The sequence below is a fragment of the Fulmarus glacialis genome, unplaced genomic scaffold (genome assembly GCF_000690835.1).
Source record: "Fulmarus glacialis isolate BGI_N327 unplaced genomic scaffold, ASM69083v1 scaffold18125, whole genome shotgun sequence".
Classification (NCBI taxonomy): domain Eukaryota; kingdom Metazoa; phylum Chordata; class Aves; order Procellariiformes; family Procellariidae; genus Fulmarus; species Fulmarus glacialis.
Window position 1 is genome coordinate 407 of NW_009211402.1, and position 26,365 is coordinate 26,771.

Below are 26,365 nucleotides of genomic sequence, written 5' to 3' on the forward strand. Positions count from 1 at the left end.
GGAGCTGGCCATGCCCCAAGGTGCATCCACAGCCAGAGGTGTGAGGGGTCTCCTTGCTGCCTCCATTGGCCCACTCCCTGCCCTTCCACAGAGGCTTTGGACCCCGTATCATCCTCTCCCCATGGCCTCTTGTGCTCAGCTGCCTGTCCCAGCTCAGGGGAGGGCTTCTGCATCCCTCCAGCTTGCCCAGCCCTCCACCTTCTCCTCTGTCCCTTGGAAACCAGGCTTAGCTTCATGTACCTTCATGTACCACGGCTTCATGCTCTAGCCCTAGCTCACAGTCTTCCATCTCACTCCAGCCCACTTCTTGCCTGCCTCAACACCGGTGTACATGTCCCTCTGATGGGTTTGCCAGCAGACTGTTCCCCTCAGCCAGGTAGAATTGCCAGGTAGAATTACCAGGTATCTCTCTGGGAGGTTGTTTTCCAGCAACTGATTTCCATGCCATGGCCTATCTGGAGTACGATGCAGTAAAACAGAGCTGTGGGACCAGGGAAGATGGTCCATAAATAGGATCTGCTCTTTCTTGAAGTTCTGGTCTCCTCTTGCTTCATAGCCCCGCATCTCCTGTTGTTCCTCTGAACCAAGGTGCTATGCCGAGGTCAGTATCATAACCCACCACCATGGGCAGACCCAGGACAGATGTGCTTTTGTCACTCTTCGTTTCTCCATCAGAAGGGCAGACCATGACTCTTGGAGATCTTCTCTTGGTTTCCAGCTCTTGGGAAAGAAAAAGTTTGGCAATGCTGTGGTAGGGAATGACAGTGCAAACATGTTGGCTGCATGTAGAAGGAGCCAGACTCAGTGTGACTGTATGACCCCACTGTATTAACTCCGGGGAGGGGCCGCCTGGGATGATCAATCATTTTAAAAATGTGAAAGCCCTTAAGAACACTTGTGTCTCTTTCTCTTTCCTCTGTCTTTGCTTCTAGAAAGGGAACGGCAGGACGGCACCTTGGCACTTAGGGGCTGCTGCCAAAAACCATCCTCCACCAAGGCAGCAGGGACCCTCCAGCTGGAAGAAGCTTTCGGGGCAGCCGGGGGAATTGAGGAATCCGTGCCATCATGGGGGTATTATGGCTGGCCAGGTTCATGCTGGGATGTACAGCAGTTATGTACGTGGAACAAGCCCAGGGTCAGTATGAAGGGGACTTGCAGACAGACAGATTTGCAGGCTACGAGGAAAGACAGCCAGCAAACAGAGTGAGAAGAAGAGGCCAAGACACTTTACGAGGGTACGTTTAATGTTCTTTTCTATTTTACAAAGCAGAACTTGGTTTATTATCATAGCACATAGAGACATGCTTACACAATTGCCTTGTCTGTCCTTTCCTTGAGCTCAGGAAGGAGTCTGCTCTGCAGGCCTACGGTAGGAGGAAAGCTCATGCCGCAGGGGACAACCAAGCGGTCACCCATGCGAGCAGAGAGCTGCGTGCTGAGCTCTGCTGCTTTGTTCAGTGGATTGCAGCGCCTTAGGGCTCACCTGCCAGGACTGTGAAGAGCCGTCCACACCCTCCCTGTTTGTGGGAGGGATGCTGGGCATTTACCTGGAGGGATGGCTGTGGCTGGGCTTTCCACCATCGCTAGTGGGGATGCTGTCAACTCAGGTTCCGACCCTAGAGTCGCCTTCGGCTCTCTGCTACCTGTCAATGTTCTGGGTTGTGTTGAGAGGTTATTGCCTCTGATGGCTGCTTTTACATGATGATTGTTGCTAACGGGAAGGTGTCACACTAAGTCCCTTGTGCAGCAGAGTTGCGGCTCGTGGTTTCATCTATAGACAAATCAGTGCGAGAGCTGGACCCGTGAGCGTTTTCCACCTGAGGAGGGAGACAGGGCTCAGCTAGAAAATCCTGAAGCTTGTGCTGGAGCTCAGCTGTATTTGCATGCTCTCAAGATGGTTCCTGGCCCCAGCGTTGATTCTGGGTTATTTTAAGTCTGCCTGGCTGAAGTTCTTGGAAAGTGTTCCTGTGTCAGTGGGCAGAATCAGAGCAGAACGTGATACACGCGCGAAGCCTGGGCTGTGCCAGAGTCCTCCGGCACTTGCTGGGGAATGCTTCTTGAATGGGATGGAGTGCCGTGCTTTCAGCCCAGACAGTCAAATGTGCCGTGTTTGGGCTGGAGCTGGAACACAGAGCTTGGCCGTCGAGCTGCCAGGGGCAGGGCCGTGGGGCTGGCGGCATCTGCTCTTGGAATTCAAACGTGCATGGCTGCTCCCTCCTGCTACGGCGGATTTGGAAAAGATGGACAGCAACTGTCCTGGGCCTTTGGTCTTCTCAAAACCAGCTACCAAAAGCAGCCATTAGCTCACTCACCGGGCAGGGACACCCTGTGTCTCCCCCAGTGTGACCCGTAAGTACTTTTGCCATGCTCGTCTTTGAGTCCGTCATCCCTCAGATAAAACATCCCAAGTCTTTACATCTAATGGGGATGAAGGCCATTTCTTGGAAAGGATGGGATGACAGTCTACCAGATCCAGAGACACTTGTTCAGCCTGGCTGTCTAGGCCTATATGTGATCGATTAGTGTGCTCATAATTGGGGATAGAAAGGATTGGAAGGAGTTGAAATGTGCATGGATAGTCCTGTCTCACGCAGCCCTGTGAAGAGAAAGGAAGGGCAGAGGAAGGAAACAATGACTATTTCCATTCCCCTGGGACCTGAGGGAAGGTCACTGGTGTCCAGTGGTCTTATGGCACTCTGATTTAGGTGACCAGATCCTGTTTTCAAAAATGATTTACAGCTTAAATCCTTTTGCCTTTTGGTGAGTCTGAAGGGTCCAAATCCCAAGTGCATTTTAAAAATGAAGCCCAGATTCCCAAGTTAGAAATTACTTCTGAAAACCCTTCTCTACTTTAAAGCCTCAGCCGTGGACCAACATTTAAGTAATACCAAATTATCGGTTCTGTAAGTTCCTAAAGGCCCCACAGTAAGTTTGAGGCAGGATCGGAATCAGGCCTGAAGTGTCTGGCTCCCAGTCCCCTGCGGGGAGCTGAGGACCACACTGCTACCTCCTTCATTTTCTCTTCTGCTTTCCTCATGCCCTCTGAAGCAATTGCTGTAGGAAAAGAAGAAACCCCACTGGGATAAGTGCAAGGTCTGTTTAAGGAAGTCTGTGCAACTATAATTTAAGACAACTGAAGAGGCATTGTTTCTTGGCCCTTGGGAGAACAGTCTTGTTTCAAGGGAGGGAATCATGGTGGGCAACACAAGGGAAGCTGGTAAAATTCAGAGTGGCTGGAGCTTCTGCCCCAGGCGCTTCCCATGCTCTGTGGCAAGTGACCCTGACAGTCTCCTAGGTTTTGTGTCCAAACCTCTCCTTCAGGATTTCCAGCCCTTCAGCAATCTCTCTCTTTAAAATCTCTATTTTACAAACAGATAAAAACCACTTGAGATGAGAAATCTATTGAAGAGTGATGTTTTAAATAATGTTCTACTGGGCTTAGAAAGCAGCTACAGATGTCACCAGCTGCAATGCTGTAGATGGGTCTGGCAGCCAGTGAAAGCCATCTCCTGCAGAGCCACAGACCCAGTAATTTTTGTTGTAGAGTTCCCAAACAGCGCTAGTCCCTCATTCTTTCTGCTCTGCCTTGAAACAATTCTCGAGCGTTGCAGTTGTGGATCAACATCTTCCCTGCCCTGGGTTTTGCTGCCCTAAGGTATCAGGATTCTTTGCTGCTATGAAATTTAACCAAGTTTTATATGCTGCTTTGGGAAAATCAGATAAGTCGTAATTTAAGGTTTGGTTTACTCACAGACTAGCACTGCAGTAGCAAAAGAAATGAATGAACAGTGAGTTTTCTTGGTGCAACTTTAAATATAGAGGAAGATAGGGTTGTCTTTTTAAATTTGGTCTTATGGGCATGCAGGTGGCTTATCCTGACTATTGCGATTTGTGGAATCATCTATTCTATAATGCCACACCTCTAAACACACATCTGAACCTCCAAACACATTTATCTGTGGTGTCTATTTTAATGGTTTATGACACCATTTCAATTATTTGCTTTGGCATTTGCTTTCAAAGACCCACAACTTCCTTTTTCAGAGAGATAAGCTAATTTCAATTCAACTTTCATCTGAAATATCTTTGGTTCTGAGACTTTCCTTAGTTCTGAGGCTTGCATGAAAGGAATTTAAATAGAACTGGAATTAAAATACAGCAAAGCTTAGCTGCATCACATGGGCCTGAACTGGCAGCTTCCAGGGTGAGCCCTGGGCCACCACCCCCAGCCACCATCCTGAACACACTGATTTCTGTGAGAACGTTCAAAAGTTTGTATATTGTTCTGAATGGAAGGAAACGGACAAACGGATTTTGAGGATTCGCTACTTAGATCTCATGATGATGCCGTGCAGAGTCCTGACTCCTACTTCCTCTTCTCCTTTGTGGAAACCTTCTGCTCAGGGCTTCTGGACTGTCTGTAGCCCTGTCTTATTTGTTCCTTGAAATAATTTGTTTTCCCAACACAAGTTGTAAGTGTTTTCCTTTCATACGCTATGCTTGAGACCTTCCATCCTGCCAGATCGCAAAGCCCTTTACAATATTAACATGCCACTTGCAGATCATTTTGTCCATGGCAGAAATACTTTTGCTCCCAAAGTGGAATATGACAGACAGACAGACAGATACGTTAAAGGACTTAAAGGACAGCCACCTATCTTGACAAGCTACATCTGGTTTTTGCTCTACCATTTATTCTTGTCTGTGCCTTCTTTTATCTTGGGTAGGTGGAACCACAGATTCCCTCCATCTCTAAATTGTGTTATATCACAATTTGGACAAGAAAATAGCATCACACCGGAACTGCACAGAGAAGTGTGGCCCAGATATCTTTATAGGGAAATTTTTACCAACTCTGGAAGAATCAAATATCCAAATGTATTTGGTGCTCCTTCCTTCATTTTCTCTTAAATATCTTCTATTCCTGCACATAGCACAAATAACTTTCTGTGGGTTTCCCAGGGAAGTCTTGGATAAGCCCAAGTAGCACAAGATACCTGCTCTTTTCGTGGCACGTTACTTTGTGTGAAGTCTTGGTCAATTAGTACTAATAGAGAGACACAGAATCACTTAATATTATAGAGCTCGTAGTGAGAAACTGCTCTCTAGTAACGTGACCAACACAAGCTCTCCTTGCTGATGTCTGGAGTGAACTGGCTGTGCAAGAGGACAGTTGTAGATGTCTTGTTGGTAAAAGAGGCTTCAGCAATGCAGGAAGAAAGATTGTATATGTTTCTGCTGGAAACATATTTATTTGGAGCTCTGTTCCCATACCAGTCTCCTTTAATAAAGGGAAAAGTATGAAATAAATGCAAAGCATGAAATAAATGCAAAATAAACAAGCCTGTTATTCACCAATGCTTTTACCAATAACAATTAATAAAGTAATGTGCAGCAATAAATCACAGCCAAAGCCATGATTTAATCTGTCCTTAAACTCATTAAAGTAGAGACAATTTAAAATGACCGTCTCCTGAAAGGAACAGCACTGACAAATCCATTTATGAGGCAGGATTTGAATGGGATTATTAGTTTAATGAACTATTGAACAGTTTCCAAGAGCAAGAATGTGTTTAACAAAGGGGAAAGAAAAGATGATTAGTCTGCAGCCAGCTGAGCTGTTTGCTGGCAGTCTGATTTCCTGTAAGTTCATGGCTGCCTGTTTTTTCGAGTAAGAATAAAGGCTCAGCTATAGCCTGACTTTAAATACAACTAATTATGTCAAGCCCATTAATTATGAAATGGCCACTGCAATTGAGAAGATGGATGAAGAGGGGATGTTTGGGGAGGCATTTGTCATACCTCTTCCATTGCTCTGACTTATACAAAAAGATGGAGAGGTGTCTAAATTAATTATGGGGAATATGAGGAGTTTCCAAGCTGCTCTCCCACAGATTTTTGACACCTTCTTAGTTTCCAGCTTGACACTGGGGAATGGAAAGGCACATTGGAACTGCAAAACACCAGCAGAGGAGGAGTTGCTGGGATGAACTCTCCATCCACCACCCTAAGCTTGGAAGCTCAGGTGCAGTGGAGAGGGAAAGCCACGGGCTCTGATTCTGCGCCACATGCCACCAATTTAAACTGGAGCTGACACTGGGATGGTGTTTAATGTCAAGGGGAGATTGGACATAGCAGAGACGAGCTTCACCATTTTCGCAGTTCACTCTGAGGTGTCCACAGCGAGCAGATGATTTCCATCAGCATTTTAATCCAACTCCGTCCGTGATATTGCAGTTCCACAAGCATCTTAGTACAGGAATTACAAAAGGTTTTTTTGGACCAGCAGCAATTGTAATTTTCTTCACTCTTGCTTCAGGTTTATCGGAAACATGTGCCTTCAAAAAGAGCTGATGCCCAGAACACAACCAGCACTGTCAGATGTTTCATGATTCAGGCCCTGATTCTGCCTCTGCCAAGTTCCAGCATAACGTTTTAGTTGACTTCGTTGAAAGGAATAAGCCCTAAGTGGGAGTCAGCAAATCTTTTCTGCAGTGTTACCACCTCTGCTGCTACTGTAAATCTAGCGAGAGGTATTGATTTCCTCAAAGTCCCAGAGTCCTTTAAATGCAGAAGCTCAGCTTTATTCCTTATAAAAAATGGATTTCTTGACCTCGAAATTGTAGAAAACTCCCTTGAAAATGAAATCCTGTTTAGAGTAAGAATCAAGGTGCTACTAAGAGGCAGTGGAAGCTAAAATGTCCCATTTCTTAACTTAATCCTGTAGTTTAGACAACCAGACCCTGTCCTACTGATTGTGTGGGTTATTTGTGAAAAAGACCCTGTAACTATGGTGATTTAAATACTTAAAAAAGCAAATTCGTGGGGTATGTCACTAACTACACCAACTGAAACTACATGCACGCATAGCCAAAGAGTAACAACAGGACTCCAGTACTTACTAAAAATTGCTGTCTGAACTGGACTGTGCTGCTTGTGATTGCCTACATGTCATTGCACTTGGACTAGATGATTGTTGTAGGTCCCTTCCAACTGAAATATTTTATTCTCTTCTACTCTATTCTATTCTGTTCTAAATACCGGTTTCCTTACAAGACAGTGAAATGCATGTTCATGGATGCATAGAGGACTCTCCATCTTCAAGGAGGTAGCTTTGAGGCATCTCCGCTTAGAAATGATGAGGAAGAACATGGAAGGGAAGAGCATGGTCGAACTCTAGCAAAGCTTTCTTGCCTTCTCCCACCACATTTTTGCCCTGGGCAGGATGTGGGTCTCTGTGCTCCAAGGTTTGCTAAAGCTGAGTTTAGAGTGAGCGGGTATCACTTCAGTAAAGGTGCAACTGGAGCTTCTGTCACTGTGAACCAGTCACCTCTTGAGCACATCTCAGCTGCTTCCAGGTCTACATACTCCACCCATGTAAACCTTGATAATTATTCATAAAGCCAGAGATGAAATACTGCAAACAACAGAAGGAACAAAATTAAGGCAGTAGCTGGAAACTTCTGACTTAAGACTCTTGTTCCTAAATTTTCCTTGTGTCTTGATTTATATTGTGAAATGGTTGATCTTGGACTTCTGGCCTAGGCTGGTTTCTCTTGTTATTGGCAGGAAACATGAAGGCAAGTATTGGCATGGCAAAAGATTATCTGGCGTAGAAGTTAATAGGTTACATGGGTTTTGTCTGGAAGTTTTAAGAACTGGATTTGAAGTTTTGATTTATTTCAGAATTTAAGGGAAAAAAAAGATGAAAGAGTTGGTAGTGCTGCTTTCCAAATGAAAGTGTTAAGCAGTTCCTGGAAATGAGTTGCATTTTTAGTCTTTTTCAAAGGAAAGTCTTCTTTATGGTTCCTTGCTGATATAGAGAATTTAAACTTAAATGTGCACGAATAAGGGAAGATGTTCCTTGCCATCATACATACAAAATGTGTGAAGATCTAAATAAAGGGGAAAAAATAGTAGTATCGACAAAGAAAAGGTGTATAACAAAAGATTTTATAGATCCCGTTTGCTAAAAAGAAAAAAAAATATTGTAAACATTATTGGGCTTAAACTTGGCATTAACCTAAGTAGATGGAATCCAAAACCTATATAGTCTTTGTAAGACTTTCCTTGCGTTTTGCTTCATTCCTTTTATGAAACTGAATAATAATCATGCATCTTTTAAAAATTATTTCCATCTCTCTTTTTTTTTTCATGATTTTCAGCTAAAATTCAGGTGTCTACCCTGGAGTCAGCTTTGCATGGCTCGGGTCACCTAAACTTGGGCAGTACTTTGTTTTAAGCACAGAATAGGGAGGTGATCGTGCCCCTGTACTGGGCACTGGTGAGGCCGCACCTCAAATCCTGTGTTCAGTTTTGGGCCCCTCACGACAAGAAGGACATTGAGGTGCTGGAGCATGTCCAGAGAAGGGCAACGAAGCTGGTGAAGGGCCTGGAGCACAAGTCTGATGAGGAGCGGCTGAGGGAACTGGGGCTGTTCAGCCTGGAGAAGAGGAGGCTGAGGGGAGACCTCATCGCGCTCTACAACTACCTGAAAGGAGGTTGTAGCGAGGTGGGGGTTGGTCTCTTCTCCCAAGTAACAAGCGATAGGACGAGAGGAAATGGCCTCAAGTTGCGCCAAGGGAGGTTTAGATTGGACATTAGGAAAAATTTCTTTCCTGAAAGAGTGGTCAGGCCTTGGAACAGGCTGCCCAGGGAAGTGGTGGAGTCCCCATCCCTCGAGGGTTTTAAAAGACGTGTAGATGAGGCGCTTAGGGACGTGGTTTGGTGGGCATGGTGGTGTTGGGTTGATGGTTGGACTTGATGATCTTAGAGGTCTTTTCCAACCTTAATGATTCTATGATTCTTTATAGATGTGTTTTGGTGTGAGCTAGTCACCTTGGTGGCAGCCAGGCAACCTTCTCAGCTTGGCTTTCTCTCTGTGTATGTGTGTCTGGAGTCCACGTGTGCAAGGGGTCCTGGGAGACCTCTGCCTGAGTGCAGGGAGGATTTTTGAGCCAGGGCTGCAGTTTTGGACTGGAGATCCAGAGGTCCCTGATGGGACTTCCCTTCGTTGTAGTCTCTTGCTCCATCCCCTTACTTATGACCTTACTGTTAGCTGCATCTCAGCAGGAGAAGGAAAGAGGGCTGAGATACAGAGATCTGTAATCTTTCAAGACTGCATCTCTGTATTGGAGATGGCCTGTCCCCAAGGCACCCAAAGCTGCCCTCTGCTCTGAATTATGGTAGTAAATTCAGCCCTTGGCACGGAGACAGAAGTGCCATCAAACATTAAAAAGGCCCATTTACTGCTGTTTCAATTTCAACCCAAAGACAATTTAATATATATTAGAAGTAGAAATGTAATAACCATCTGGAAAAAATAAGTTAATTTCTCCTCATTTTCTAATAATATAAAAATGAAAACAGTAAACACCTGAGTAACGTTTTTTGAAACTACATAATTGCTCAGTTAAAAGGCATATATTTTGATATCATACATTTTCCTGGTTCATTAAAGAAAGTGCTAAATCAGCTGTCAAAGCTATCTTTAGTTTCAGATCATCCATTCTCTAGGAAAAAAACCTAAAACATAAAAACAGAGATTAAAATAACTACTTAAATTAAGGCTTCCTTTCTGTTAACTAAAATAACCAAGAAAAAGTAGTCTCTGTTCGCTTAAATCAATCTTTCTTGTCTAGAGTCCCTCCTTGGTTCTGGGAGGAGGAGCAGTCAGTGATGCACTCTTCCACCTCTTCCCAGGCCTCTCCATTTCCTTAAGGAGAGCCGCAATGGAGGATCAAGAGCTGAATTCAGGTGCTTGAAAGGCTCAGCTTTCTTTGAGCATCTTATGTCAAGGTCTTCTGAGCCCCAGCTACTCAGTCTGGGCTCAAGCAGAGCCAGGCCAGCAGAGATGAGAGAGATGCTCAGTATTGCTACCAGGGTTTGCTCAGGAGGGAGCTGTGCACCAGTTCACACCACCTTTATCCCTGGGGATGGAGGTAGGGGTGCTCCAGGGGCCAGGGAAAGTAAAGGGTCTCCAGCATAAGTCTGGGGCTTTGGTGAGATCAGAGAAAAAGGTTTCTGTTGCCACAGATGGATTACTGAGTTGAGAATTACAGGGATTGCTGAGAGTCTTAGGAAAGCGACCCATGGCGCAGCTCAGTGAACAAGTTCAGGATGTGCTGAATTCGGAATACTTTTGTGCTTGCAATATTACCCAGCAAAATAGCTGTTAGCAGTTTTAAGGTATGTGATTTCTACTGGTGGTAACAGAAAGTTAGCATCTCTGCACCTTTAAAACCGAATTCTTAGAACCCAAAATAATTGAAATCACTGGGACTCGAACTCCTTCCTAACAGCTAAACAGGTGTTGGGCTCCTTTGCAGAACGAGAGGATGGTGTTTCAGGTGGGAGGAATTAAGCACCTCCTTTGCAGGACTGAGTCAATATCCTCCCATTAAACAAGGGGTTGCTGGGACAGGAACAGCTGGCTTCTCCAGTGGCATTGCTCTACTTTCTCATTTGCAAATTACTCATCAAACTGTACCCATTGCATGAACACATATAGGCCTGGGGAAGTACACAGTGAACATGGACTCGTAAAACTGATAAATCACTGAAATAAATACTGGCAGTACATTTGAGGGATCTGGTAAGTCAAGAACTAGGAGGACACAAATATGCTCCCCTTTAGGCCAGGGACCCGAAAGTCAGCATTGTTTCAAATCTGTTCTCACGCCGTGACACAATCCCAACTCCCTCTGGGTGGGGAGATGCAAGAACCAAAAACCACTATCACATTTGGCAGTAATTATTGTCCCCGTGATGATCTCCACTGGGGCCAAGGGTGACTGATGCCTGCAGTGGTTTTCCCCAGTTATCGTGAGAGATGATCCCTGGGGCCCAGCAAAGAATCAGGCTAAGACCAAAACCAAAAGGAATCTTGAATTATAGGAAAAAATTCCAGCTCTGATGGAGAGGTAGGATCATCGTCCCTGGAAAAGCCACATGCTTAAGTCATATAAAACTAGAGAATGTAGTGGTGATATTGTTACAAATTCATCTTATTTGACTCTTTGCACAGGCATGAATTTCGTGATAAGAGAATAGGCTGCAGGGGGGCAAATAATCTAAAAAGAAATTTCCATGACTCATCCCTAAAATAGCTGTTCTGTGGATAGCAGACAGCCCTCCTTTTTGCGGTATCAAATCAGAAATCCTCACTAGCCTGGAATTAGCTAGATTGTCACTGAATTGGTGAATTTACAGCAAAGGGTAACTCTGAATGGTTTGGGGAAATCTAGAGCAGTATTTGGGCTGATGGCCATTCCTAAAGCTGAACAAGCAGAAGTGCATTGAGAATTGGCCAAATCTGTTGCTGGATGATTTGATTTCCCCATAAATATTTTTAAGCTGAAACTTGAAGACAGAAAAAACCTGAAAATAAGGGACAGGGAAAGTAGCGACTATAAGCATGCCAAGGGGTTTCCACTCATCCCATGTAAGTTGTCAGAATTATTGTACCCAAAACTGGATGTGTGTGCAGAGCAGAAGAGAGATTTTCATGTCTCTCAAGATATCCAGAGAATACAAAGAGAGAAGAAAAGTGAGATTGGGCAAGCTTAATAGAATCCTAAAATTAGGAGATTGTGCTCAAGCAGAAGAGGGGGGAAATAACTCCCCTAGACCTGCTGGCCATGCTTCTCCTAATCTAGCCCGGGATGTTTCTGCTGCTGTTGTGGATTTCTCCTATGATGAATCTGTCCCACCTCTTTTAGGACCAGTAGCACGGATGAAGTCTCTTATCTCTTGACCCTTAGGTTTGTGGCTGGATAGCTAAGCTGTGGTGCTTCTCATCCTGAAATCACCAGGTGTTGATCCCCTGTGCTGGTGGGAAAGTTCCTGCTCACCCTTTCATAAAACACTGGGCTCCAGCCCTACTACTAGCCTGCACAGTTGTACTTTGGCAGGGCAGGAGGGTGGTTTTTACTAAGTGTTTTGTTTGAAACACTTAGAGAAAAAGGGATTTGTGCTTGGTCACTTGCCTGACTTACATCTGGGACCTAGTAAAAGTACAAGCCATACTTTTATTCACAAAGTCTTAGTTTACAAAAAAACGAAGCAGTATGAATTTCTGAGAGCACCTACTCTGTAACCTCGACTTGTTCTCATCATCCTAAAGAGAGCAGAGATGGCCTGCAAGAGATGTAAAGTGTTGGCATCACTACCGTTACAAGAGTTTCAAACTGGTCCAGAGAACCATTGCTCAGTGCAGCAGATCCTGGCCAGACCCTATTAGCTCAGACTCCTTTTCCCATTGAACAGGGAATATCTTGGAAAGTATGCTCAGGAGACAGTCACAGCACTGAGGACCTGTTTTCACCTGGCAGGAGGAAGCTTTAGGTTGTATCAAGGAGGGAAATAAAGAGTGTCTGTGATAAATAAGGAAAAAGGCCCCCATGCTCAGGCAGCAGATACCCAACCCAGACTTTTCCAGGCAGGCGCAAAGAAAGCGATGAGCTGGGAGAAGCGTTTGCTGGACCACTGAGTGTGCACCAAAGCAGACTAGTAGCAGGGTCACAGCTCAGGGAATCTCAGTCACTGGACAAATGTCTCCACTTGGCGAGAAGAGCAGGAAATTGGCCCAAAGTAATGAACTATAGTGACTTCTTCCTGAATTAATATGTTGAATCCCCCTGGATGAGGCCAGCGAGAAGGAGAACATGTGAGCAGCCAGGGAGCAATCCCTGTGCAGACCAAAGCATCTCTGAGAATTACCCCAGCCTTGGCAAGCCACCAATTTTTATTCACTTCTGTCTTCCTCTAATTTAAGGAATGGAAATACCACTTCTGAAGGCCAGTGACAAGTGAGGTACACTGATTACTCATGACAGGGGAGACAAATCCTGGGCTGCTGTTCCTGCTGTCTGGAAAGCACACGCTACATGTAGCCAAGGGTTCATTAGCTGTGGGTCTTGCCGGATGGCAGGAGAAGTGCTCCTTGCAGGACGCTGCAGTTATTACACAAATCAGTCCGTTAGTGACTGTGCAGAGCTTTCTGAAGAAGGTTTGGAGAGTTCGTTCTAGCTGGGTATTTCTCCCATGGCTGGAGGAGTGGACAAAGACCTGCGTGCATGCGCGTGTATTGAGGATGTAGCTTTGGGTGAGCAGGAAGCTCAGGATGACTTGACTTAAGTTTTGGCTAACATCTGAGTCTGCAAAGCTCAGCCTGGACTTCACACGCTGTGCTGTCTGCCCTCTCCTACCTTTAACAATGAGTACAATTCTGCTGGGGTCACACTAGGCATCTGACAATAACTGGCAGGACCGAGTCTTTTTCGGCTGCTTGCTCAGCTAGTAGGCAACAATTCAGTGCTCTAGGCTGTCTTTCCCAGGCTGCTAACAGGAACAGGCTGCTGCAGCAACAGCCAGATGCCGCTTGTGTTTTGTCCCCACAGGCGGGCTGGCCCCCCGAGCCTGTGGACAGTCTTGTGGTATGGACCGTCTCCCAGTCCTTGCTCATGCCTGCAACTCCATTGTGGATTTGGGAGAAAGGCTTCTCTTGCTAACAGCCGTGTATTTGCACATCACATGGCCACAGCTCTGCTCCGCTCCAGTGTTTTTTTCTTGGCATCTCCCAATTCTCAGATGGAGCCACTGCCAGCGGGCAGCATTTGGTGCCATCAATTGAAATTCATGCTTACTTTGTCCCTGCTTATCTCTATAATCCTATTGTTTATTTAAAGTGGACAAAGAAGATGTTACGGCCAGCATTGCTTTTCCCGCTGTCCTTTCTTAGCATCACTCTCTTGGCCACTTTCATTAAAATAGTTCTCTTTAGCAGCTGAACTCTTTCAGCCTTTTCCTAGGCTGCACAGAAGGTGCTAAGGGAAGATTGGCCTCATATTGGTAGCTCTATTTTTGCATCAGCTGAACCATGGGGGTGGACCAGCAGTGCAGTCAGCACTGCAATGCCAGAAAGCATTGCTAGAACGGACTGGCACAAACATGTCGGCTCTTATCTCCATGGCTCTGACACCCAAAGGAAAAGTCAGGTGGGCATTAGCACCATCTCAGAGTACAACTGTCTCTCTCCAGGACTGCATCATGTCTGGATCAGACCCCCTTGCTACTGCTGGCTAGCAAGGAGGCAAAGCTGAGAGTCAGTAGGATTAAAAAAGAACCTCTTGATTTTTAATTTAGGGCTGATTGTTATGAAGTTTCTTGAGAGTTCTGAAATGTCTGTGGATTTGGATTATCAGTAATAATCAGAATGTTGTGGGCAAGTTTATTGAATTTCAGTGATTTTTCATCTAACCTTGACCTTCCCGTTCTTAGGAGCTCTTCACCACAAACTGTGGCTGCAGTTTTCTGTTTAACAACTAAATGACATGCCTTTTATCCACACCTTCTTGCTGATGAGAACATGGGTTTCCAGCTTGTATTTCCCAGGATCCAGATAATGGCTATTAATTTTAAAAAGCAATTTTGTCACAACTTTGCTAAAGATGTAATTTTTTTTTCTTACAAAACAGCATTCTCCTTATTGAGTTATTGCTTTGGAACCTAATTTCATTCTCCCTCTAGGTCATTTCTGTGACACTATTAATTTCAACCCATTCAAAATGGATTCTCCCCATGTTTTGTTTTGAAACTCTGCTAATTTTTAGCATATGCTTATAAATGTTCAGTTTTGGAGGAACAATTGTGATCTTGTTGTTTAGCCTACTGTTACCAGGGTGCCCAGGACCTCTCCCAGTATCCCTGTGCAGAGCTTGATTAAATCCTTGGCTGACTGTCTTTTAGAAAGAGGTGGTACTTGCCACCATAGTTAAAAAAATCCACTTCATTATCAATTTCATTCAACTTCCCCTTTCTTCTGTCTTAGTCTATGGGATTGATGCCAGATACCTCTTCCTTCACGGATTTTGACAAAAAAACCTCTTAGTTTGTTGCCTGATAAAATGGCTATATAATATTCTTTAATCTTCAACAAGGCTTGAAGTAGCCTGAGGCCAGGGTGTGAAGATCATTGGTGTACTACCTTGGTACTATCTTCCTCGCATAGCTGATCACATCCATGTGTTGAAAAGGGGCGACCAGCAAAAGATTCAGGTGGAAGTCAAACTGCAGTATTTGGTACCTGGCTATGAGTTGTCTGGGCTGTCTACACATTGCATGGAGAGTCCTATATCAAAAAAAGATCATCCATCCTGCATGCTGGGAACCTGAGGGCTGAAACTTAGGCTTTACAGGACCTCCATGTGCTCGGAGTGAACTTATCTTCCCAGTTAATGCCAACCACAGACATATGTCTACTTCTAACTGGGGATTTACATTTGAATATCAGTGGCAGTACCAGCTAGCTTTGTGTTTTATCCAACCTAATGCAATGAGGAACTGCAACCCAAGACGTTCCCCCGTCTGCAGGGAACCTTAATCCATACCAGCAGAAACAGCTCTGCGGTCAAAGTCTCCTTTCAACTTCTAAGCACAGGAGAAGCAACAGATGCCCAGACTTTTGGAAAATGTAGGCGCTTTTGAAATCAAAATACAGATTTACTCTCCACCTCCAACCATAGCACCAAATTATTTTAGCAGAGCCCTTGACTCTATGTGTGCAGGGCTGGTGAAGGAGGCTCCACATAGCACTGGGCAACTGCAGCACATATAGAAAAAAAATTGCCTCAGCTTCTCCACAGGTCATTGTGTGCTCTGGGAAAATTAGAACTGGGAAGCAGGGCAGCAAAGTCATTCAACATGGTCTGTGCTGCTCAGGGACCTTCTAGTCACCATGAAGAGTAGAAGCTAAGATTGCTTTTACATGGAAACATCATTGCTCAGTAGAAGGTTCCTTAGAGTTTGCTCTCAGTCCAGCTCAGTGTTTTTGTCATTAATGCAAATGCTGCCCAGTTCCTTTTTCCATGGGAAAGCATTCTGCTTCTTCCACTTTGGAAAGGTACACCTGCAGCGTATCTGCTGCACATCTGCTGCATGTCTGCTGCACATCTGCTGTATGTGTCTGCATATGTGCTGCACTTCTGCTCTGTCCCTGTTTTGTGTCTGCCGTGCCTCTGCTGTGTGTTTGCAGGATGGGCTCTGCACGTCTTCAGTGCGACTGCTGTACACACGCTGTGTTTCTGTTACATCTGCCGTGCATCCTCTGTATATCTGCTGCATATCTGCTGCGTGTCTGCTTCATGTTTGCTGTGTGTTTTCTGCACACGTGTTGTATGTATGCTTCATCTTTGCTGCATGTCCTCTGTGTATCTCCTGTGCATCTACTGCAATCGTGCTGAAGGTGGAAGACTCATGTATGCCTGGGTAACTGATTCAGGGTGTTCTGGGATCCACTAGCCTCTCCAAGAAAAGGAATCTGCTGCCCTAAAGCACTACAAGTTCTTGCCAAAATCCAGGCTGGAATCTGGTAGGTGGGCCTTACAGATTGCCCCTGAGACTAGCTGTTGTGCCCAGGGTGCACAGCCATCCCAGCACCCTCCGCCTTCCCACTCCTGGCTCGCTGCAGGAACTTGAAAGCGGCAACCAGAGAAAGAAAATCTTCAAAAAATCCCCACCACTCAGGTAAAATTTCCAGGCAGAAACAAAGGTAAGTTCAGGAAAACAGATGAACGGCACACCTACTATAACAGAGACCTCAGGTTTTGAGGAAGGACAAGCAGGACAAGTTCTGCAGTAAGCACTCCATGACATGGGAGGGAAGGAGAAACATCGATAGTTAAAGCAGTTTCTACGCAGCCACAAGCAATAGTTGGGATGCTGTGTTAAAGGAATGAAGGGAAGCTGAGACAGTATTTGCTTTATGCATGTTCCTTGCTGGTGGCAGAATAACAGGGAAATAAAAAGAGGCTGTTGCCTGGAAAATGAAATTAATTTGATGATCTAGCTGAAGATCAGGGATGAATCAACACATTTGCAGAATAAAAACCCCAAACAAATCAACCGATGCTTTTGGAGTTTTTAAAAATCAGATATTGTTGTTACTTCAGTCTGCCAAATCCATATGTTTGCTCCTGTGCACCATATAGCTAGAGATATTTCTACAGGTAGCTGTGATACGCTGATAGTTGTGGAGGTGTATTTCACAATGAAACGGATTACAGTGAACATAGAATTACAGAATCGCAGAATGGTTGAGGTTGGAAGGGACCTCTGGAGGTCATCTGGTCCAACCACCTTGCTCAAGCAGGGCCACCTAGAGCTGGTTGCCCAGGACCGTGTCCAGACAGCTTTTGAATATCTCCAAGGATGAAGAATCCACAGCCTCTCTGGGCAACCTGTTCCAGTGCTCAATCACCCGCACAATGAAAAAGTGTTTCCTGATGTTCAGGCGGAATGTTCCGTGTTTCAGAAACATCCCAAACTGCGTAGCAGAAAATGCCAAATCTGATTCATTCACCTAATCCCATCCTGTCTGCGCAATGATGATGATAGATACTATCACCAGCCCCAGGCAGTCTGCTGAAATGGCTGATGTAAAACTTAATTAGTAAAAATTAAGACATAGAAATTTTGGACAATAGATCCTGACAAACTAATCTGATATTTTCCTTCTCTTACCAAAGAGAAAACTAAAGGGTGATGTAACAACCTACATATGTCTACTGGGTGAAGAGACTTTGTTAGCAAATGGTTCTTCAGTCCAGCAAGCAAAGATATAACAAGATCCGACGGCTGAAAGTAGAAGCTAGATAGACTCAGACCCCAAAATAAAGCATAGAGTTTTAACGGTGGGGATTATTACTCGCTAGAAAATCTCCAAAGCGTATGCTTTTTCACTGGTGATTTTAGTTCAAATTCTCAAGGTGTGATCCCTCAGCAAACCTCCCAGAAGAGGTTGGAGGGATGCTGGCCAGGGTCCAGGCAAGGTCAAAACTCTCCATCTATACTTGCCTCTCCACTGCCTTCCCCCAGCTGTCTGATCCCGTGTTAGAGCCCCAGCATCTCTGCAAGGGGCTGCGTTCTCATGACTCCACACTTGACACTGTCACAAGAGTATGAACATTACATATCTTCATGGGGTTTTTTTGGAATTTTTCTTGGGAAGTCTGTTAGTTCATGTATGGGTTTGTAGCATGGCACAACGTGGTGTAAATGCCATGCTGAGGTATATGTTCTGGCTGGGTTTCCTGCCGTCTTTGCTATGTGACATTGATTAAACCATCCAACCAACAAAGACAAAGAAAACCACGGTTAGCCTGTCTGATGGGCGAGTTGGAGCGTGCAGGAATTTGTTAATTGCAGAGTCAGAAAGGAAGAGCAGGACTTTGTCCACCTTATGCATAAACAGCACTGCTGAGCTGTGTTCACAAGGGACAGATGTCCTCCTCCTGCTCAGGTTATCAAGACATTCATTTGCCTGTGGTCTCTAGGGTTGTCTGGTATCTAGGTCTCTCTCCTCCCATGGAAATGCAGGTCTCCAACTGGCTGTGTCTGACCTTGTGGGTATGGCCCCATGCCCTGGCTTCGTGTCAGGGTAGACCTGGCTGTGCCTCAGTTCCTCACTCCTCCATATGGTCCTACCAGGGTCACTGTAAGATCAGAGCCCCAGAGCATTCAGCACAGGGAGGTCAGAAGTCAGTTATTAAAATAATGTGTGGTGGCTCCTTTTGGTGGGAATTAAACGTGGCTTGTTCAAACGCACAGTGAGGGAATGGAGTTTGACAGAGAACTGTCACACCAGAGGTTATTCAACTGCTCTCCTACAGCGCTGATATATGCTGAATTTATCCAATGGCACTGCACAGAAACAGAGGGAAAAAATTGTTTTTAATTTTCAGACCCAATGTCTGTGGCTCGAGGTTCCACTCCTACTGCTGCCCCGGCTGGAAAACGCTGCCCGGAGGGAACCAGTGCATTGTCCGTGAGTACCCATTTTCCTGTTAAGGGCACCGAGGGAACTAACTGCCATGTGGGAAGGAATGCGTATCTCACACTTCAGCAGATGACAGAACATTTCATAATCCACTGGGACAGGAGCAGCGATTGCTGCGAGTTCTCATCTCTGCTAGTCTTGATTAAAGCAGGGTGGTTGCAACTGGTCCCATTTAGTGCTCAGCCATTCATCTTCTGGCAAATTGCCACTGTGTTGCTTGTTGGTTGACAGTTTGTGTGCCTGCTTTAGAAGATTAGCCTCAAAGGAAAACTATTGGTGATTCCTGAGAAAGTTATTTTAGAGCTGCTTGTTTAGATGAAATAATTTAGTTAGTTGCTAGAACAACAGCAAGATGCTGACATTGCAAACATGATGTCATGAGACAGCGTCTACAAGCAGGAATTTGCATCTTTCTTTGAGTGGCCATCCAAAGCAGGATGCTGATTTAGATAAATCACACCTCTCTTTTGGCAGGTAGCATTCCTATTTGGAGTAGAGCATTATTGTACTCTCAAGTGCTGATATACACCTATAAAATCCATGAAGGGGCTGATGTTTTGCATTTCTGTAGGTTAAAGGCATGTGCTAGAGGGAGATGAAGGAGCCTGCCCTTTGGAGGACGCTCCCATGGGAAGTGAAGGAGTAAATAAATGAGATTCTCATTGGAGGGGTAATTGTACCTGCATTTGGTCATGCTTTGTGCTGAAACACAGTAGATACGTGGTGTCCTGCAGATACTAACCATAACCTGGACATACAAAATAGCAGACAGCGCTATGGGATGCTTGTATCTCCCAGTATTTAGCTTTCTGAATAAATCTTCTGCATTGGAGCATACTTGGAATTGTATGTGAATGCTCTGTTCCAAAACTTCCTAAAAATAATTGACAGTGGCAGGTTTCAAGTTGAGGAAAACAATAGGCTCCTCTAGCGGGATCTCCCACATAATACAGGTCACATATTTCAGAAGTAATTCCCCCTTCAGAGTCTAAAACTCAGCCACCTTAGAGAGAAGCGCCTTGTATTTCCTAATATAGAGCTGTCTGGGACCTCAAATGTACAAAACTGAGCCCAGAGCTGCAAATATTCTCCTCTCAAAGGAAATGGTGTCTATTGTGTTATGAGCGATGGGGCCAGTTGATGTGTCCTTGCACACAATGAGTAACCAGTGCCAGAGTATGGCATTTTACTCACTAAGAAGGGCAATAAAGAGGTGCGATGACTCAAGAGTTAAAGGTTTCACCCCGGGTGATGGTAAGACATGGAGTTCTGTGCCCTCTCCTTTCCCCGCGAGAAGAGACAGGCAAACTCACAAAATCCTCCTCACCATCCCGTGGACAGCAGATGCCCCACCAAGGATACAAGGCTTGAGTTTAATGCTGGCTGCAGCGAAGGGTTAAGGAACTCAGAGCCAAATAGCTGCTCAGTGGCATGCGGGGTTAGCGACATTCAGGGTTGTCTGCTGACTTTTCTCATAACTGTAAAACATGCCATCTGGGCTGGAGGTCCTCAGGGGACTGTGTGTTGTAATTGTATTTATAAAACACACAGAGATGAGATACTTTCATGGGGCTCTAATAAAATCTGTGCTTACACAGGTGGAACAATACTGCCAGCTATGCTCTTAGCTCCCATGGCACAGGAAGGGGAAGAGATTAGCAGGGGTCCCAGGCAAGAAAGGATGGGGATTGATATGAAGGCATCCTGCTGATGCATCTCTGGCTGACTCAGGCTCAGCCTCTTATTCAACAGGAGATGCATCTCAGCAAGAGCCAGTTTCCTCAATGCCAGACCATGGACTGCAAAATGCTTCATGGAAACCCAAAACTTTTAAGGAAAAGAACAACCTGGTTCAGTCTGAACGTCATTTGTCTCTGCTGAGAAACATTTTTAGCGGGCAAAAGTAGTGAAATGTGCCTTCCCCATCCTCTGCTGCTGAAAAAGCAATGTGGTAGCAGGACCAGCCACAGTCTGTGATAAAAGGAAGATGTCTCCAGGAACTCCATGTGAACAAGTGGGTCCTTCCCACTGTTGCACTGCCCACGCCAGGGTCCTCAAGAAGTGCCCCAGCTTCCTTAAAAGAGATGAATTCACACCCTTTCGGCAGCCAAAAACACATCTGCGAGCAAGTTCAGAGACTAGCACATTGTGCTAATCACTGTGTCCTTCTCTTCCTCCAGCAATTTGCAGGAATTCTTGTGGTGATGGATTTTGTTCACGGCCAAACATGTGTACGTGCTCCAATGGACAACTTTCTCCCAACTGTGGCTCAGCTGGAGGTAAGAGAACATTGCTGGTGATTCTTCTCCCTCCAGAGTAGTTATGCGCTCTCTTAAAAATTTCCCGGTCACAATGAAAGGAAATCTCTGAAATATTTTGTGTTTTGGCAGCCAGGTTCTAATCTGAATTGGGCAGTAGTCATGAAATCTTTCATTTCTTGTGGCACTTCTACTAAGGGTCCTCACTGCCCCTGGTACCTGGAGAAAACGGGCAACCTGTTTGCAATTTCTGCTACTTTGGTATGAGAAATCCTACAGGATGCAGCTCAGAAACCACATCTCACAGCAGCAAATAGCAACGCTGCTGCCAAAGAGTCCATCCACCCCTGGCTGTTCTTTGAAGTGGAATTAAATCTGTCACTGCTTTTGTTAACCAAATAAATATTTTTTTTCCAATGGAAACATTATTAAGTTTTTCTCAAGCTGTGATTTGGATGTCAGGGAGAATTGCCCAGCATTTTTAACAAACTGCAGTGACACGATGAAGTTGCGCACTGGCAGAGCTGGGAATGCAGAAACTGCATTGCCACTTTTTCTGCTTTGTTCTCCCGTCTCAGACCTTCAGGACAACAATCTGAAAAGCTCTGGGAAGAGGACTGGGTGGCTGAGGTTTCTGAAAAACAGACTATGGAGGACTCAGCAGCGTGACAGTCACATATCCAGAGAGCAATTCCCATATCCCTCTAGTAATCCCTGCAGGACGTATTCAAGACCAGATCCTGCTTGCAACCCGTCTGTTACCCTGCAGTACGTGGCTCTGCACAGAAAACACTCCTCTTGCTTGAGTCTAAATCCTGCTAGCTAATGGTCTTGTGTACTTTCTGGAAGGGAATTTTTGCTCCTCTGTACCCCCTTTTCCACTGGGTCGTATTGCTGGAAAGGACCTGGGAGTTGTGGTAGCCACCAGGCTGGCTATGAGTCAATAGTCATGTAACAGAGGTCGATGGCCACAAGTTGCTGCTTGCGATGTTCAAGTTTGGGATCTTCAGGCACAAAGAAAAATTTCTTACGCTGGAGGGTGGTGCAGTGCTGGGACAGGTAACCGGAGCTGTGGGGGATCGCCCTCCTCGGGGGGTTTGAAGACTTAGCTAGACAAAGTCATAGCCAGCCTGATCTGCGGGGAGGCTGGATGGAGACGCCCAGCAAGCCCTTCCACCCACGCTCCTGTAAGCCAGCACGACACCCACCTGGGTCAGCGCAGGCTATGTGCGAGCCAACAGGTCTGCCCAAAAGGCCTTCAGTTGTTTCTAAAGCGAGAACAGTGCATGAATGGGGGCTGGCTTGCACTCTCCAAATGTGGGCAATGATACTGGGTGACCATTTGCACCTGACTATATAAGCGGTCCACCCATACGTGACGACACTGCTCAAACACAGCAGCCAAAACAAAATCCTGCAAGCAAAGAAACAGAGCTGTGGCACGGTAGTGTTTTAAGAAGGCTGATTTTGCTAGTGCCCTATGTAAAATGCAGAAATTAATGGGATTTTATAGAGTCTCTGAAGGTCTCATATGGCCATTGCTAGAGACAACCCAGAAATTTTTTTTCCATTATTGCCCATCTGTAGGCAAGCTATTGTTAATAAAGTGACTTGCAGGCATCTGATTGAAGGCCAGAGAACTAGCCCCCCCAAACCTCAAAACCACATTCAGGGTGTGACTCAAAGAAGGAAATTCCCAGAATCTGATTCCAAAGTGCCACGTTTTGCTACAGCCCCGCAGATGTCCCCAGCAAGCGCTCAGCACCGGAGCCTATGCGTGCACTGCTCTGCAGACCTTCCCCGTGCTCTGCTGAGAGGAAGGTGCTGGAGACACAGAAGTTTCGGGAGTGAAGGTCCATATGTTAGCAATCACGGAGGAATGCAAGGAATGCTGTAAGCAGTATATACATTTGGGCACAGACCTGGCATTCCCTTGAGCCTGGGGTGGATTTCAGCGTGTACTCGAGGGGGGTAGGTTCCTCTGCAGGGGCTTCATCAAATCTGGCATTCATTGTGGGGATGTTTGGATCTGCATTTATCATGAAAGCTTCAGGGAGGTAAAGCAGACAAATTGTGCATTCCAGAGGCAATAAAAGCCACTCTGCCTCTCTCTGTCATAACAAAAAGCTTGGTTTCCTACTTCGGGGAGTAAAGATCTTTTAGGAGTAATTTGCAAGTGACTGTTTAGATAGTAGTAGTCAGTAAGCAAACAGAAAACCTGCCTGCAAACTCCACTACCGATGGCTGGCAGAACAGCTGCAGCCACTGATCCTTTAAAATGAATTGTAGAACTAATCCAATCCAATCCAATCATGGGAAAAGTTAACTAGGGCGAACGTCATTCTCTTTTTCCTAGAACTTTGGTCTCCACTACCCTGGAAAATCCTGACAAAGTGTAACAGGCCTTTAAATTCTTGGTTGAAAGATGTTCTTCTGTACTCCAAATCTGGAGGGGGTTCTAACAGTGCCAGCCTTGGAGATAAGTCAGATGGTGATGGGACCTCAGGGCTTTTGGGATCATGGCAGAAGTAAGAAATAGGACCTGCTCTGTGCAGGTCCAGGAATAGTCTTTGCTAATTAGTCGGAAAGTTTCTGGATGAGCATCGGCTTTATGATACCCTGAACTCCCAAAATTTCTCAGCTTCACTAAACCTTATCCCTTGCTGAGGCTCAGGATGCTGTGTAACAGATGGACAGCTCTGACAGACAGACACTTCCTAGTTACCTCTGTCTCTGGGCAGCCCTCCCAGATCTGCTGTATGTAATTGCTTTCCCAGGGCTGATTAATTGTAGTGAGGGGTGTAGGGTAAGCGTGCGCTGGAAACAGTGCCTTTTCCCAGAGAGACTGGTCTCATGTCTGACAATCTGGGCAATGCTTTGAAGCCTCCAGCTTAGTTTCCTTAATGATTAAGCTTTCATCTAAATTTGGCCTGATCTCTGGCCATAGAGCAATAGGAAGAATAGTAGACATCATGACTAATTCAAACCACACTAGCAATGCATGGATTAAATGTACAGCATATGTGCCGAGCATTTTGAATGCAAAGCTCTGAGACTTCCCATTCCACTCCTCCTTCCTTTCAGGCTTCCTATGAACAAGGCGTCAACCATATTATTATCCCTATTGGACACTTCTGAGTCCTACTACCTTTTGGACAGACATTTCACTTTCACTGGCCCTAACTCTTCCCTGCTTGGAACTGATGTTGCATGCACAGAGAGGACACAAGCCACAGCTGAGCATCCACTCACATATGCACTCTCCAGCCCCACCTTCTTCAAGCTGCCAAGTCACGGCCCCTCCTATCCCTGGCAGACATGAACTGTGGTGTACATGCTGAAAAAGAGTTTTCACATAACTTGCTGTAACCTCAGGCACTTGCAATTTGAGTTGTCACATCTTACAAAGGAAGAATGCGTTGTTCCAGGCGTTTCAGTAAAGAATGAAAGCTGTTTGACCTGTGTTTGTAACTCAATGTTTAGCAGTAAACCTCCCCTTTTGGGCCCTTCTACTTTAATACCACATTCCTTAAACGTTGAATAGTGATGAAACAGTTAAAGCCAACACTGGCTTTGTGTCTACATCAGTATAAAACTTCCCGACTCTTATTTATTGCTATTGTTTTCCTACAGTGCATTAGTCACATTCAATGTGTCATAATCTAATGTGAAAGCTGGACTCTAACATAGAAAGAAGAATAGATGATACGTGCTTTTTTCAGTTTTCTTTAAAAAACCCCCTTGTATTAAATGAATCTCATCAATAAGGCCTCATAGTAATTGTAAAAGGAAGAGAAATATCTTAAAAGTTGATGGTTTTCCTCCACCAAAGAAATTCTATCCCCCCCAACATCTCACAGGTCTTTTAATACAAAGGCATTTTAAAGATCAGACAGCCCAGAATGTGAAAAGCATGTTTTTAAAATGGAGCAATAATCTAAAAGAATAATAAAAAGGGTATGAAAATATTTGAAAAGTGTAGTACCCTAAAGGAAAGAGTTGTTTAAATGACAGAGTTATCAAAGAAAGGGAGATATCAGAAAATATGCCCTTACTCGCAGTCACATGGACTATGGCAGGACGACCTGTAGAAAGGACAAAGCTTCGGACGTTTAATAGGGGTAGATTCTGTAAAGAAGTAAAATGATAAGCGTGTTTGGTTTCTGTGAAATGAGATCTATTTATGTTACTCTAAAACCTGTTTGCCATAAGAGAACAATGATACCTTGCCCTGTGTGAGATGGACTTGAAGGATCACGTCCCCTAAATTGCTCCTAGTTTCACACTGCCCGTCGTGTTCATGGCTTTCCCCTCTCTGAACAGTTCAACACTACCAGGTAGAGGAGCAATAAGAATGTCTTACGTCTAGGGAATAAAGAACAGACTATGGTATTTACTTTTGTAAGCAACTCTGGGGTAATTATACCTCGGTAAAAGTGCAAGCCTTTAACCACACCATGGGCTCATATCCTACTGCAGAAGTCAGAATCTCTCCATTTAACTTGAAGGAACTGGACACTGAACATCACCCTTAGATTCTGCACTGGGACAAGAAAGTTTTGAACATCCATTACATGTGAGGTGTTTACCTCCTCTCACAGACAATTTGTTGCACCGTGTTGTAATATTTCCCTGCTCCTCTCCACAGTCCAAACCTGCAATGTGAGATGCATGAATGGTGGGAGCTGCAATGAGGAGTCCTGCCTCTGCCAGAAAGGCTATACTGGAACATACTGTGGACAGCGTAAGTACCTGCAACACCTGCTGTATACACGGTGAGCTGAAGGGCAAGGCTAGATTCATGCAGCCTGATGACTAGAGAGGTCACCTTGCACGCACTGATGTGCTCTTTGATGTCATCACTATATTCTCCTCTCCACTGGAATCTCAGCCCCCTCTCATTAGGGGATATATAGCTATAGATATATTAGATATAATTTCTCTGTAAAAAAAATATGTATACACACAAATATATATATATATTAGATATCATTTCTCTGTAAATAGTTTTAGATAAACAGCATATTCTCTGGGAATGTTTTTTTTGTGGAAAACCTTCATTTTAGCTCAAATGAAGTCTTCTTCCAATTAGAAGAAGAAAAACTAAAAAAAAACCAACCCAACATTTTTTGATTATAAATTATGCCAGGTTACTTTGGTGGTGGGGGCTCAATTTTTAGTTCTGTTTATTTGACAACACTGACTTTCTATAGGGAAACCTCAATATCGTCATTGAAAGAAACTTCACAATGTTTTATGAGTTGGTTTTCTA

General features: G+C 44.9%; 1 protein-coding gene across 1 annotated transcript in view; it reads left to right on the top strand.

Annotated features, from left to right (window-relative positions):
• The first annotated feature begins 1,137 nt into the window (after positions 1–1,137).
• The window catches only part of LOC104076615 (fibrillin-2-like), a 111,234-nt gene continuing 86,006 nt past the window's right edge, over positions 1,138–26,365 (top strand). The window contains 4 exon segments of the mRNA XM_009577534.1: positions 1,138–1,235; positions 18,741–18,823; positions 21,016–21,114; positions 25,742–25,837. Of these exon segments, the coding sequence (XP_009575829.1) occupies positions 21,063–21,114; positions 25,742–25,837 (148 nt within the window). The 5' untranslated portion in view covers positions 1,138–1,235; positions 18,741–18,823; positions 21,016–21,062.